The sequence below is a fragment of the Lactuca saligna genome, chromosome 3, assembly GCF_052625555.1.
Source record: "Lactuca saligna cultivar CGN05327 chromosome 3, ASM5262555v1, whole genome shotgun sequence".
Taxonomy (NCBI): Eukaryota; Viridiplantae; Streptophyta; class Magnoliopsida; order Asterales; family Asteraceae; genus Lactuca; species Lactuca saligna.
In genome coordinates, this window is record NC_136419.1 from 64302159 (window position 1) to 64316946 (window position 14788).

General features: G+C 34.9%; 1 protein-coding gene across 2 annotated transcripts; it reads right to left on the minus strand.

Moving 5' to 3' along the window:
- Positions 1 to 3770: 3770 nt before the first annotated feature.
- On the minus strand, positions 3771 to 6927 carry LOC145033723 (uncharacterized). Of its 2 annotated transcripts, XM_078982278.1 has the most exons (8): positions 6631 to 6927; positions 6404 to 6471; positions 6068 to 6327; positions 4992 to 5061; positions 4828 to 4915; positions 4686 to 4730; positions 4504 to 4595; positions 3771 to 4414 (listed from the first exon to the last, which is right to left on the minus strand). In XM_078982278.1, exons 4-8 carry the CDS (start codon positions 5005 to 5007, stop codon positions 4242 to 4244), a joined length of 414 nt encoding a protein of 137 aa, XP_078838404.1. In that variant the 5' UTR covers positions 5008 to 5061; positions 6068 to 6327; positions 6404 to 6471; positions 6631 to 6927; the 3' UTR covers positions 3771 to 4241. The 2 variants fall into 2 exon arrangements, with proteins under 2 accessions (XP_078838404.1, XP_078838405.1); XM_078982279.1 differs by having other exon boundaries at positions 3773 to 4414; positions 4520 to 4595; positions 4992 to 6327; positions 6631 to 6924.
- Positions 6928 to 14788: the final 7861 nt, after the last annotated feature.

Below are 14788 nucleotides of genomic sequence, written 5' to 3' on the forward strand. Positions count from 1 at the left end.
GATTTAACTTTCTTGTTTCTTGATTTCGACTTGAACTTGACTTTGATTTAACTTTGAATTTCATTTCTTCAAGTTGCCTGATGTACCATTTCTAACATATATATATATATATATATATATATATATATATATATATATATATATATATTGATCGACTGCGGATTTTACTTTGAGACCCACCATATCTTCAATACTCATAAAACGAATACCTGAGAGATGGATGTTACAATCGAGCCATCTAAATATAACATTCTATGTGCGCGTTACAACTTCACACGTCACAAAATAAACGAATGATATCTTCTAGCTCATTGGAACAAACTAGACAAAGAGTGGAAGACACATCTATACCTTTATCAAGCAATTTGCAACGAACTGGGAGACGATCCAAGTAAAGACACCATATAAAAAGACTAACTTTACGAGGAACAAACTCTTTCCATCTCGTCACATTATGATCACTCAGAAGAAAGAAATCATCTAATTTTTGACGAAACTCAATAATTACAAACTCCCCATCACTATTAAGACTCCAAGACGCCACAAAGAATGTATCTTTCATTTAGATATCTCCATCTCCACTTTTGCAACAACGCATAGTTAAAACTTCCTAAGTTGTTGATGCCCAACCCACCCTTTTCGTTTGAGGCCAACACCAAATCTCATTTAACCCAAGGGATTTTCCAACCATCTGAGTCTGATCCCCCAAAAGAACCTAAACCTCAAGGCTTCAAGCTCATTTTTTCCTGATTGATAAAAACATGGATGTCTCTAGTAAACTTTTAACATTTTTGTCTAGTTTATGAAGTAGTTTCAAACTAACTTTTTACATACAGAAAAACATAAAATATTGGCTTTTGTAAAAATCTTTTTTGGTCCTTTTGCAGATTTTGTCTGTAGCGCATCCTTTTTCGTTAATTTGGTCAAAATATTGAGACTTTGTTGAAGATTACCATATTTTTAATCAATAACCAAAATTGGGATTTTTTTTGACGATTACTCTTAAAATAATGCATATTATTTATCAGTTTTCTAAAAATCTCAACTAAATCTCAATTAATCTTCGATTAGTCCCCAACCGCTACTTGGTCAACCAGAAGGCGCCTATCATTAATCATTGCCTACAAAATGAGCAAAGCAGTAGCAAACGATGAAATTTTAATACTTTGAAAAAGTTTTATCTCAATAAAAACTATTTGATGAATTATTAGCGTTGTATTAATCGTATTAACCTATTTTGTTATGATATTAATGGTGTTTACGAACTTTGTTATGATATTACTCATATTTAATTTTCTAAAATTCAACTAATTAACAATATTGGTCCCTCAGTTAATCTCTTAACATCAGTCTACCGACTAGCTAACATCACACGTTTTCTACAACCTTTTAATTCATTAACAAATCATTTATAAATGTAACATATCATTTTTATCATCAACAAAGAAAATATAGTTGTTGGTAATTTCATTTTCTAACTCTCGATAAATGTATGTTAGCCAATTGTTGGTACCAGATAAGGTGTGGAGGTTGGGTGATACTTAGGTAAGAGGTACAACCACATAGTGCCTCTCACCATGACTTCTACATCGATGAATAGGAAGAACATAAAGAGTTTAAAATTGTAAGCAAGCAATAAGAAAAGTACCTAGTCCACATTTATATTCTTAGAAATTAGTAACAATTGCATTTATTTTGTTTATAATAAAAAAAAATTGATGTTACGTTTATAAACGATTTGTTAATAATAATATATATTAATTGAAGGTTAATCTTTTAAAAAGTCCCAATAATCTACCTTTTGGTTGAAAATAAGATAATCTTCAAAAAAATTATAGTATTTTGACCAAATTAACCAAAAAGACAGGATACTAGCTAGGGATGGAAATGAGGCAGGGTTGATCATCCATATCCCCATCCCCAAGTGTCTAACCTCGTCCTCATCATCATCTCTATCCCCGATAGATGCAGGGAAACGAATCCCCTTCCTTTTAACTTTTGGGCTTTTACCCAACGCATCATCGATCTATAAAGATAATAAACTCAACTTATGTAAAAAAAAAAGGTTTAATAAGTGATCAAAAAACATAAAGACCATAAATTGGATTGTATTTATATCAATCATAAAGTCAAACACGCATCAAAATGAGAAGTGATGATTGATATACATACCATCAAACAAGGTGAATATTTAATAACTCTTGGAATTTGAAACATAATTTATAAGGACCATGTCTTTGATGGTCTAGTACAAATCAATTCATTCTTAGTAGCTTTAATTTATATTCACTAAATTATATATATATATATATATATATATATATATATATATATATATATATATATATATATATAAATCGTGCGTCCGCCACTGATCAAATTAGCTGGGGTGGGGTGGGTTATAGATTGGTATACCCGCCCCTGACCCCATCCCCGATTTTAGCATAATGGGGATTCCCGGTACCATACTCGGTATATGTTTTTGCGGGCAATACCTGACCCGATTGAGGCGAGTCAACCCGGTTCCCCAACGGGTTAAGTGAAATTTTCATGCCTAATACTATCTAAATATAAGAAACTGGACAAAAATGATTTTTTTTTCGAAGTTTTAGTCGGTATTTTGTATTTTTCTATAAATAAAATTTGGTTTGAGATTTTTTCATAAACCTTGACTAAACTGGGAGTTTACCGGAGATTTCTCATAAAAACACTATAAATATCTAGATATGAAAACGTTTCGTGAAAAACAAAAATACACAAATTAACAACTTTTTTAACCACTTTTTTAATGTTCTTATATATTTTACGTGTATATATACATTTGAAAAATATGCATATATACTCACTTAAAAAAAATTACGTTTTTGTGTGTTTTTTAAAACGAGTCTTCAAAATGCTAGTATGTATACAAGTGTTTGATTATAAAATGGACTGATATTTTCGTTTATGGTTTTTATTCGTCCATTTAAAAATAATATGATTTACCTTTCATACATTTTATTTTAATTAAAGAGAGAATCACTAATAAAATAAAGTGAATACATTTTTTTAAATGGATATGTGAAAAACACAAATAAAAATAACACTATCCATTATAAAATATTATCATAAAAATTTCTTACATTGTTCAAAATTATAAGTTTTTATTTGTTTTTTACCTAATTATATAAAAGCTTAAGAGTTTATATCGTTTTTATATAGCTCTCATTTAATCTTCAAAAATTAAATATCATCTCCCTTCCTTCCCTCCGTCCGTCCGTCTTTATTTCTATTTATTTTTGGGAAAATGACTATTGAGAGTAATTAACTTTTGCGTTTGTACTCATTTGGTCCCTTTTTTTTGTATTCAATATACCATTGAACTTGTTGTTTGTGTTCACCATAACCCTTTTGACCGGCTTTTGACCTGTGATAGTCGGTCAAAGGGTTATGGTGAACATAAACAACAAGTTCGATGGTATATTGAGTACAAAAAAAAAAAAGGAAAGGGACCAAATGATAACAAACTCAACAGCTGGTTACCCTCCTGAGTCATTTTCCTCGAAAAGTAAAATGAAATTAAAGTTGCAAAATTATCAAAGACTGCAACCTTCTTTGACTATAACGTATATGAAGAGCGTTTCAAAGGGGTAACTTCGTTAAAACATGGTCTATGCTATGCTTACTGTTGTTAGCTGTCAACACCTCTCTTCAAAAGGATATGATTGTGTATGAGAGGTATATTTATCAGCAAAAACGTTTACCTCAAGGTATATTATGGTGATGTGTCTGCAAAAGCAACATGATATTGTACATATTGATGTTGTATCTCATCCCATGAATTCGATCTTAAAGCTAAGTAAGCTAAAAAATCACAACACTTGTGATTCCACTCATTTGTAGACTTTGTCTAGAATCCATGATACGATAAATCATTCGATTGGAAATGTAAATGCAGCAATATAGTAATTCAAAATTTTATTAATCTTATATATTCGTATTAAATAACATTGATTGTGTTTGGTTTGGTTTAGCAGGTATGAAACTGAAATTGGGAGCACAATTAAAAGGTTACCTTCTTGACTCCAAAAGAATACATAGCCAGGAGCCTCTAGGAAATAAGTAATAAAACCTACTACTATTAGGATGAGGTAAGCATTCAATTATGTTCTTTTCTATCATAACTAAATGGGAATCATGCGCACCCGTTGGCGCTGACTCATTTTTTTTTCTTCAGGTTGTATATGTACTGCAACATACCATTATATTGATGAAGATCTATTTAAAATACTGGAGATTTTTGGATAGGTCTTATATAGAAATTTAGGAAAGAAAGTAGTTGATGAAATGATTATTGTCCGTGCAATTACATATTCAGGATAGGTCTTATATAGAAATTTAGGAAAAAAAGTAGTTGATGAAATGATTATTGTCCCTGCAATTACATATTCAGCATGGTTAACTGTTTTAAATAACCACTCCATAATTAAAAAAAAAAAAACAAAGACCAGTTAAAGAAAATACAAAGTGGGTAGGTCATCAGGTCAGAGAGTGCAGCCAGTATTAAAGCCCATGAAGTATCATACATCCACGGAAATCGATAAATAATTAAGCACCTGAAATACATAAATAAATAAATGTCAAGATTATTGTCCGGAAATAATTATATAAGATTGCCGTGTTGAAACTTAAAAACACTCACTCGCATTGCATTTTTCTTCTTGCTACAAGATATCCCACCAACCTCGTATCTATAACAAAAAAAAAGTTAAAAATCATTTCTAATATATAATTATAGGAATGTACAATGCTATTTTTGGTATTTGATGATAAGAAAATCAAGATCACCGTGTCATTATCGTGAGTTCCAGTATACACAACCTGATTTTGCTCATGAATGCAGGCAGATGAGGGTTTGTTGAATCACTTCCGAAACCTATTTGTAAAAAAATATATATTAATGAATATTTTATAAAAATAAATTATGGAAATTAAGTAAAAAAATTTAGTACCAAACTGAAGAGCCATCCCTGGTGCACCAATGGCTTTTCTAAGATGGACCACATCCTTTGTTATAACTCCCTGTCATTCCCAAAAATATTTAATAAACAACGAATACTTGGCGTGCAAAAGTCTAAACCAAAACAATAACGACCAAAATCAATAATCACAAACACATCGCAAACCCAGAGGAACAACACCGTGAAATTAATGTCGATGTAAAGTTATCTGGCAACGATGAGGTGCGAACTTCATTTTTTTGAAAATGCCAATGAAATCTAGAACCATGTTTAAATGTTAGTATGTTATACTTGTGCATGTTATGTAATGGGAGTTTGGAAAGCACCTGGATAATATTTATTTTTGTCTGCGGTTATCTGGAAATCTACTCTAGAAGAAAAGTCAAAAGCAATTCATTGAAGGGCATTTCTATCCAGGATCTCAGTGATTATTGAAGTAGAGCTAACATGAAGACATACAGAATTTGAAGCAAAGGGTACCATGCAATTCAAATGATAATCTGAAAAAATAATAATAATAATAACCTTTTAAAACAAAATTAAAATATATATGGAGATATTTGACATCAAAACTCCTTTCTCATTTGTAAAAAAGAACGGAAAACAACTTTTTAAAATGAAATTAATAGAAGTTATTCAAAGATCATTGCATTTTTAGCTATGCAACTACATAGGTAATCCGATCCGATCAGACAAAATATATGCAAGCCAATAGGGGGGAAAATCCCTAAAAGCACTCATCTTTTGACAAAGCGACATCAAAAGGTTAAAGTCATTTATAGAAGGCAAAACAAAACAATCTTTTTGAAAAAAATATGTGCAAATCATTGAATATTGATCTTTTATTAACAATGACAGTACACATGCAACAACATCAGACAAAACATATGCAATGGCAATAACATAAAAAATCAAAATCATCAGTAATAATTTACAGAAAATGACCTAAGTACCTTACAGACAACTCACAGGCATTTTGCACAAGATATAGAAGTCGATGAAAAAAGTAATACCTGTAAAGGCAGATGCACAATCAAAGAAGAAGAAGAAGAAGGGAGAAAACATACCGAAATGAATATTGACCTACATTAACGACAAAGAGAAGAAGAAGACATTTCCCCTTTCTACCAGATATAGAAATAGAACCACACAACATTAGAGGAAGAACACCACAAAAATATCACACATCAACAAAACAAAGGTTGTATTAAACGTAGTAGAAAGGCAAATAAAAAATGATAGAAAATCAAGGAGTATGTAACCTGAATGAAGCGACGAAAAGATAAGAAGAAGACGATGCCAACAAAGAAGAGGAATCTGATTCTGACTGAAATGTTGAAAACATAAAAGAAATTAGGGTTTCAATTGATAAATTCATCAACACCTTGCTAACCCATTCACACCTCCGTTCTCGATTATTGTCGATAACAGTGATCCTGACTTCTTCAGATCACCTGGAATTCTTTAAAGCCTACAAAAAAATAAAATAACAAATTTTAAGCCATATTGATTTAAATCAAAAGAAGAAGAAGCAAATCGACTGAAAGAATGAGGGTTAGGGTTCAATAGCCATAGTCGATCAATAAACTTAATATGAACACAAAGGAAAAGAGGAATCAATCGTACTAACCCCTAAATCACAAATACTTGGAGAAGATGGATAGGTTGCCTCTCAGGCTTTGAGAGGTAATGACTTGCATCACAGGTTTTCACCAAATTCATCATTCTTCTCTACCTTTCCTTTTCTTCCTTTTTGTTGTGTATTTCTCTTTGGAAAAAGAAAGCACCACGGTGAGCTTCATCGGTGTGGGATGGGGTCGACAGAGCTGTGTTTGTCGATGACGGATTGCACACGCATTGGAGGAGCGATGGGTGTTCTTTTACTTTATCAGGTGGACTGAAAAGCGGGAAAGGGAGGAAGATAGAGGGTATTTGGTCGAAATAGAGTCACAGTGTGTCGGTGTAGGATTTGGCCACGTGTTTTAAGTGACCAACTCGACAAGTTGAATGACACGACTCGATGAGTTGGAGATGGAGGATGAAATTCTAATTTTTGGGGTTTTGCACCCTATTTAAAGGGTCATTAGCCTCCCTTATCCTCCCTTACAGCCCCCTTTGAGCTCAAAAACCCTAAATCGTGTTTTCTCTCCATATTTGTGTGTTTTTAAGCTTGGAAGGTGGATCTTGGTGAAAGAGCTTGAAGATCAAGAAGCTTAGAGCAAGGAACAATTGAAGATCTGAACTTTACTACATTTTTAGCATCACTTGAAGGTAACAAGTCGTTACCTTGAGCTCCTTTCTAGCTACATATCATCATGCTTGAGATTAGGGCCATTCTAGCATGATTGATGATTTATTTCAGGTATAAAGCATGATCTGAAGTTGCAACTTCATATCTAAGCTTATCTTGGACCTTATAATCATAAAGCTTTAGCCTTTAGCAAGATAATGCATTTCCCCACCTAGAATTTCTTCTTTAGCTTTATTTTGTCCTTTAACACCTTGTATGTATGTAAAGTTTGCAACTTTACGTAGGAAGTATGCCGTAGGGGCTTAGATCTGCAATATGGAGCTTTGGGGTTGCTTAAAATCATCTTAATGGAGAAAGGACTGAAGCGACTTGACGAGTTGCATGGCCAACTCGACGAGTCCGATTAAGATTAGTCGTTAAAGGTTCTACATGAACTCGACGAGTCAGCAAGATGACTCGACGAGTCAGTTAGGATTTCCTCGACATGTGAACATGCATGGACTCAACGAGTTGTCTAGAAATTCGATGAGTCAACTCGGGGTTTCATGACTTCTCGAGTTCTGGAAGGACTCGACGAGTCAGTGAGCTGCACTTGGCGAGTTAGGTCAACATGGATTGTTGACCTGGACCATTAACATTGATTTTGACCGAGGGTTGACTAGTTTGACTTCTGGGGGTATTTTGGTAAATTGGAAATTTATGGAAATGGTCTTATGGTAAATATAGGTGGTGGATTCCGTGGTTTTGATTCAAGAGTTTTGAGTTTATCACTTCAGTTCGACATTTACAGCGTAAGTTTTCCTCTCTATACTCAAGGGTCGAAGGCACAAAGGTCGGCCCTTTATATTGTTATCCTGATATGTTATGCTAGTATGATCTGTTAGATCGGTATCCTGGTAGATAGGATGGTATATGCTATTATGATCTGTTAGATCAGTATCCTGGTAAATAGGATGTTATTATGTTTCTATGATTCGTTAGATCGGTTTATCTGTCTATAGACTGTTATGTGATTATTTGTTATATGTGCACATGTTTGGTTGGTGGTTGAGGCTTGTCTGCTTTGTGCGAAATCCAATAGACCTGGGCATTCCAACCCGATGGTTGTGGGCCGTGAGTATTTCATCCTGAGGATGATTAGACTCGTAGTATGTGGGCATTCCAATATGTTGGTTGTTGGCCTGGGGTATTCCATCCCGAGGATGATTGGACCCATAGTATGTTGGTATTCCAACCTGATGGTTGAGGGCCTAGGGTATTCCAACCCGATGGTTGACTGGACCTATAGTATGTTATTTGTGATTATATGTATATTGTTGTATGTATGGGTATTTTGGGGGAAATCAATGAGCTTTGGGCTTACAAATTCAGTTTTGTTTCAGGTACATCAAATGGTCGTGGGAAGGCAAAGGCGTGATCGTATAGCTCCTCATATTTTTATGACCTTGTTTATGGGATACTATGATATTATATTATTTTGAAAACAAATTTTGTAATAACTGTTAGGTTGTAAATGATTTTAAAAAGTTTAAATTTGGCATGATTTTTATGGATGTTATAGTAAAGCAACAACTAAACCAACAACATGAGGAAAACAAGACTATACTCAAGGAGATGGAAAGAATGAGGACGGAGATCCATAAACGTCAAGGAGCAGCATCGTCGATCTTGCAACCCAATTTTGACAATGTAGGATCCTTAGGAAATCGTTAGGAGATAGGATCCTCAACACCAAATCTTGCTCCCACTTGGGGTGCAACTCAAAACGAGCAAGCCCTTGTGATCTAGGATCCCGAAGAAACCTTCATCACTCCCAATAACAAGGATCCTGGTAACTTTGTGAATAATAAAACTTTAAATACTAACTCTATGGACCTTGATGCACGAATAAGCCTGATCATTGCCAAGGAACTTTAATAGTTAAGGCAGAGGATCTTGAGCATGCCAGGAATAGTCCCACCTATACCAGAAGCATCCCTTGTAAGCTATATGATCTTGAGATTTTCTCCTATGATAGTCGATACTGAAGTTCCAAAATGATTGTAAACGCCCAGTATGAAGCCCTATAATGGAACCAAAAATTCTGAACTACTCATAACACAATATAGAGAGATAATATAGATCATTCCTATTCCATCAAACTTAAAGGAAATTTGTTTATGCAAAGGATTTAGATAGACTCTTACAGGATCAACCTTAAAATGGCTTCTTAATGTTCCTCCTTACTCTATTACTGCATTTTCACATTTAGTTAATATTTTTAACAAACAATTTTCTTATAGAAGAACATTTGAAAATATCAATAGTGATCGTTTATTGGTAGTCCAGGATCCAAAGGAATCCCTTAGGGACTTTGTGAACAGGTTTGACAGGGAAGCATTGAGTATCCCTAACATCGACATGGCAACTACCATCGAAGCCTTCAAAACAGGTCGAAAGAAGGGCTCTCCTTTCTATGAAGACCTTGTAATGACTCCATGCAAAAGTACGGATTAGGTCAAAAGCAGAGCACTAAGGTTTATCCAACTGGAAGAGGACAAGGAGATCCAGAAGAGGAGCAACCCTCTAAACTCATACGATAACCCCAACATGGAGACCAACTCCCCGTCCAAAGATCCTACAAGTCAAAACCATATTCCAAACCTGATCATAATTGTGTTAAATCCATTGAAGATGAAGGATAGGAAGATGAATTTCCCAAGATCACTGATTATTTTTTTCTGTGGATGTTTTGTGTATGATCTATGTTGTGCAGGATCTCGGCAAGAAAGCAAGAAAGGAGAAAAGTCCACCGGTTGGAAGGATAAGTCTAAGTGATGAGCATACCATGAAGACTTCGGCCACATGACTGAAGAATATATAGCCATCAGGAAGGAAGTTAGCTATCTCCTGAGAAAATGATACTGTGAAAAGATACTAGGAAGAAAGAAAAAAAGATCCAAAGAACAGGAGCTAGATCCTGCGAGGATCCTAGAAAAACTAGGATCCCCTCTTCATGAAACCAAGGTAATCAATTTTATTTATGTAGGATCTGACATCTGTGGAACATCTTATTATATATCTATAAGGCACGCCAAAGCGTCCAAGCTAGAAAGGGAAGAAAGACCCCGAAAGAACAAGTCGATAACGAACAAAAAGGAGATCATCTTTGACGAACAGGATAGAAAAAACCCAAGATCCTCATCATGATGGATTGGTGATAACTCTTTACATCTCTTTATCAGAAGAATACTAGTGGACGGAGGATCCTCAGTGAACATCATACTCTTAGATGCTCTGACTAGGATGAACATTCCAGAATCCGAGATAATCAAGAGATCCTCAATACCAATAGGATTCAGCGGTGAAATAAAACATACTATTGAAGAGATTGAGTTACCCGTCTACATCACAGGGGTAAAATCTATGCAACACTCTTGTGTTATTAATGATTTGTCTTCCTACAATGTTATATTAGGTAAGCCCTAGATCCATGACGTGAAATCAATTCCAATGACATTTCAATTACACATCAAGACATTCACTCCTTGAGGGACAGTGGAGATCACATGTAATCAACAAGAATCTAAAGAATGCTACAAGACCTCTTTGAATTCTTCAACAGTACCACGACTAGTGTAGCAATTAAAATAGGGGGCACGAGGTGTACTAGAAATAAGAGAGCAGGATGTAAAGGAAGTGCCCCTAAACCTCGAGGATCTTGAAGCCAAAACCTCATAGGATCCTCAGTACCAGAAAAAATTGAGCAAGAACTAATAAAGTTCCTAAAAGATAGAAGCAAGACATTCGCTTGGAAGCATGAGGATGTTACAGGTATAAACAAATATATAATAACCCATAAACCTAACATTGATCCATATTTAAGACAAGTACACCAAAAGAGAAGGAAGTTTGCACCAGAGATAAACCAAGTTATACAAGAAGAAGTAGAAAAACTTCTCAAAACAGGAATGATCAAGGAGGTGAAATTCCCAAGGTGGCTAGCTAATGTGGTCATAGTACAAAAGAAGAATGGTAAGTGGAGACTGTGTGTAGATTACATGGATCCCAACAAAGCTTGTCCCAAGGATCATTTCCCTCTACCACACATAGACTCCATGATAGATACGACAATAGGTCATGAATTATTAACATGCATGGATGTATCTGCGAGATTCCAACATATCCACATGGAACCATCTGATCAGGAGGATACATCATTCATAACTCCAACAGGTATCTATTGTTATACTACCATGGTATTTGATCTTAAGAATGCATGTGCAACATACCAAATGCTAGTCAACAAGATGCTCAAAGAGAAACTGGGGGATACCATGGAAATCTACATGGATGACATGGTAGTCAAATCCAAAACAACTGAAGATCACCTCGGGGATCTTGAAGAAGCCTTTGATATATTAGATGAATACAATAAGAATTTAAACCCGTCCAAATGTCACCTTGGAATGAAGGTGGGCAAGTTCCTTAGTTACATGATGAAGTGAGTCCTGACCAAGGACCTTCAAATAGGGAACCACTCCTCCTATACCTTTTAGTATCTCCAGATGTTGTAAGTGCTATTCTGACCATGAATCTTAATGGCAAACAACATCCTATTTATTATGCAAGTAAAATTCTATTGGATCATGGAACCAGGGACTCTCACTTTGAAAAACTAATACTTAAACTAGTTACAACTTCAACCAAATTAAGCTATTATTTTGAAACTCATACTATATAGGTCAAAACTAATTATCTTATCAAGAATTACATGAGAAATCTAGAAATGTCACGCAGAATAACTAAGTGGTCAACAAAGCTCATCACATATGACATCAAATATGAGCCAAGATCCTCAATAAAGTCATAGGCGTTAGCATACTTTGTGGCTGATTTTAGTGATGGTTTACAACTCGAAGAAGAATTGGAAAGTCAACAACTCCAAAAAGAGGAAAGCATGAGAAAATAAACGTTTTTTATAGATGAAACTCGCAACTTTAGAGGAACAGGTCCATGAATCATACTAAAATCGCCACAAGGGGACATCCTACACTAGGCAGTTAGTTATAAATTCAATGCAACTAACAATGAAGCAGAGTACGAAGCACTCATGTTGGGGAGACAACTGGTTAAGGATCTTTACATCAAGGATATTCAGGTATATGTCGACTTTTTGTTAATAATTAACCACTTTAATGGATCCTATGCAGTTAAAGGTGAAAAACTAGCACTATACCTTCAAATTCTTAAAAAAATTAGCCTTAGAGTTTGAAGATTTTAGTTTGAATCAAGTTCATAGAGAAGATAACATCGAGGCAGATGCATCAACCCACTTAGGATCTTCCCTCAGGATCCTGACAGAGACCAGGATCGCAATAACCCCGATAATGATCCCGACATTAAAAGATCTCTCCAGGAGTCCAGACGACCCTGACGACCATGATCATACGACCAACCTAGCAATAATCAGAGATCAAGATCCTCAACCTCTTCACCATGATCCTAATAAGTAGGGTCTTGATCCTAATATTCAGGATCCTCCTCAAGGTTCAGGATCCTACATCCACCCTATTGTGGAATATCTCCAAAACAGAATGATTCCAAAAGAAGTGAAAAGCAAAAGATCATTCAAGATGAGGGTCTTACACTTTGTGATGATCCAAGGGAAATCATACAGGAAAACCATTGCACGTCCATATCTTAAATGTTTGGAAGATCACAAAGCTACATAAGTTCTAAAAGACATCTATGAAGTAGATGGTTGCAACCATACTGGGGGCATATCCTTGTGTTCTAAAGTGTTAATAATAGGATACTATCGACAAACCATAAAGAAACATGTCTTCCTACATGATCAGAAGTTTGATCATATCTCATTGATTCAGAAGCGGGAAAAAGGGGCATAGTGGCTAGCATCTTGCCAAGATTCTGGAATGCTATACACATTAAAGTGCACTTTATGTAAGTTAATTTAGTTACATTTCACCACAACCAAGTCGAGGTACATATCTACTCCTTACTCTCATTTATTTCCTTTTTATATTTTTATTCCAAGAACACTACTAACTTAAGCATCGTAGGGGCATTAGTTTGGATAATGTTTGCAACATGTAGAGACTCAAGGATACTTGCTGCTGTGAATAAAGACTAATCATGTCTCCTCTGATCAAGGGTACTTAATCCCTTCTAAGGTTTACACAGTTAATAACCTCCTTCATTTGTGTTTGCGTTTCCACACCCCACTTAGACGCACGATATCTTAGTATGGGATGTTAGTAAGAGGATCATTTCACGGTTTAGTGACTTGGAAACCCTCTTGTTTCTGAACATATGTTAAGATCCTAAGGTTTAAAGAGTTAATGGTCTCTTTCTCACAAGTTTAGGTTTATACACCTCGCCTGAGCGCACGATATCTAACTATGGGATGTAAAAAAGGGGATCATTTCATGCTTTAGTGACTTGGAAACCCTCTTATTTCTGAACATATGTTAAGATCCTAAAGTAAATTTCTAAGGTTTATAACATTATCATGTTATCTTACGAAAAGGGATTTTCCCCAGTTGTTATCTAAAGTTGGGATTTTCCCTAGTTATTATCTGAAGTTAAGATTTTCCCAAGTTTTTGTCTAAATTTGGGATTTTCCCAGTTATTATATGAAGTTGGGATTTCCCCAGTTATTATTTGAAGTTGGGATTTTCCCAAGTTATTAACTGAAGATGGGATTTCCCCAGTTCTTATCTAAAGTTGGGATTTTCCCTAGCTATTATCTAAAGTTGAGATAATCCCCAGTATTTCTTAAGTTGGGATCTTCTCCAAGATTTATCAAGTTGGGATCTTTTCAAATAGTTCTTAAGTTGGGATCTTCCCTAGTATTTCATTTGCTAGGATCTTTCCCAATATTTTTTAAGTGCGATATTCTCCAAGATCTCTTAAGTTGGGATTCTCCCCAGTAAAAATATAAATTGGCACCTTCCCCAGTGAATTCCAACGTGGGATCTTTCCCCATATTACCTTAGTTGGAATTATTCCCAGTAAATTCTAAAGTTGGGACCATCTCTTAAAAGCATATTCAGAAGAATCCTCTTCAATGCGTACTACGCCCAAGTAACTTTTTATCTCAGATCTTTAGGATCCTAAAATGTTTTTGAAAATTCTAAACTCATTAGGATCATGATTATTTGGTAATCCTTAGAAAAACCTGTTTAATCCTGTTTCTACAACCAAATCAACCACACAAGAAAAAAAGATAAACCAAAGCATCAGTATTAAAAGGGGTTACCCTACTACCCAAAAAAAAATATTGTTTTACAGAACAAAAGATTAAAATTATTTTTAAATTTATCAAGCTTAATTCAATGTTTGATCACCCCTAACTAGGGTATACTCTGTCTCTTTCTTCTCTTCTTCTCTGCAAGATCCTAACCAACATTTATAAGCTTAACCTTTAGATCTTCAGTTTATGAAGAAACTTAATCAGCAACCTATAAACGACCATGATACGTGAATTGAAATCAAACATAAAAAAGCAACAAGATTCTTACAGCTTGCAAGAAAG

Coding starts and splice junctions, on each gene's coding strand:
- LOC145033723 (XM_078982278.1), bottom strand. Junction 4,731..4,827: donor GAACTCACGATAATGACACG/GTGATCTTGATT, acceptor TTTTTGTTATAG/ATACGAGGTTGGTGGGATAT. Junction 4,415..4,503: donor CCTGATGACCTACCCACTTT/GTATTTTCTTTA, acceptor ATGTAATTGCAG/GGACAATAATCATTTCATCA.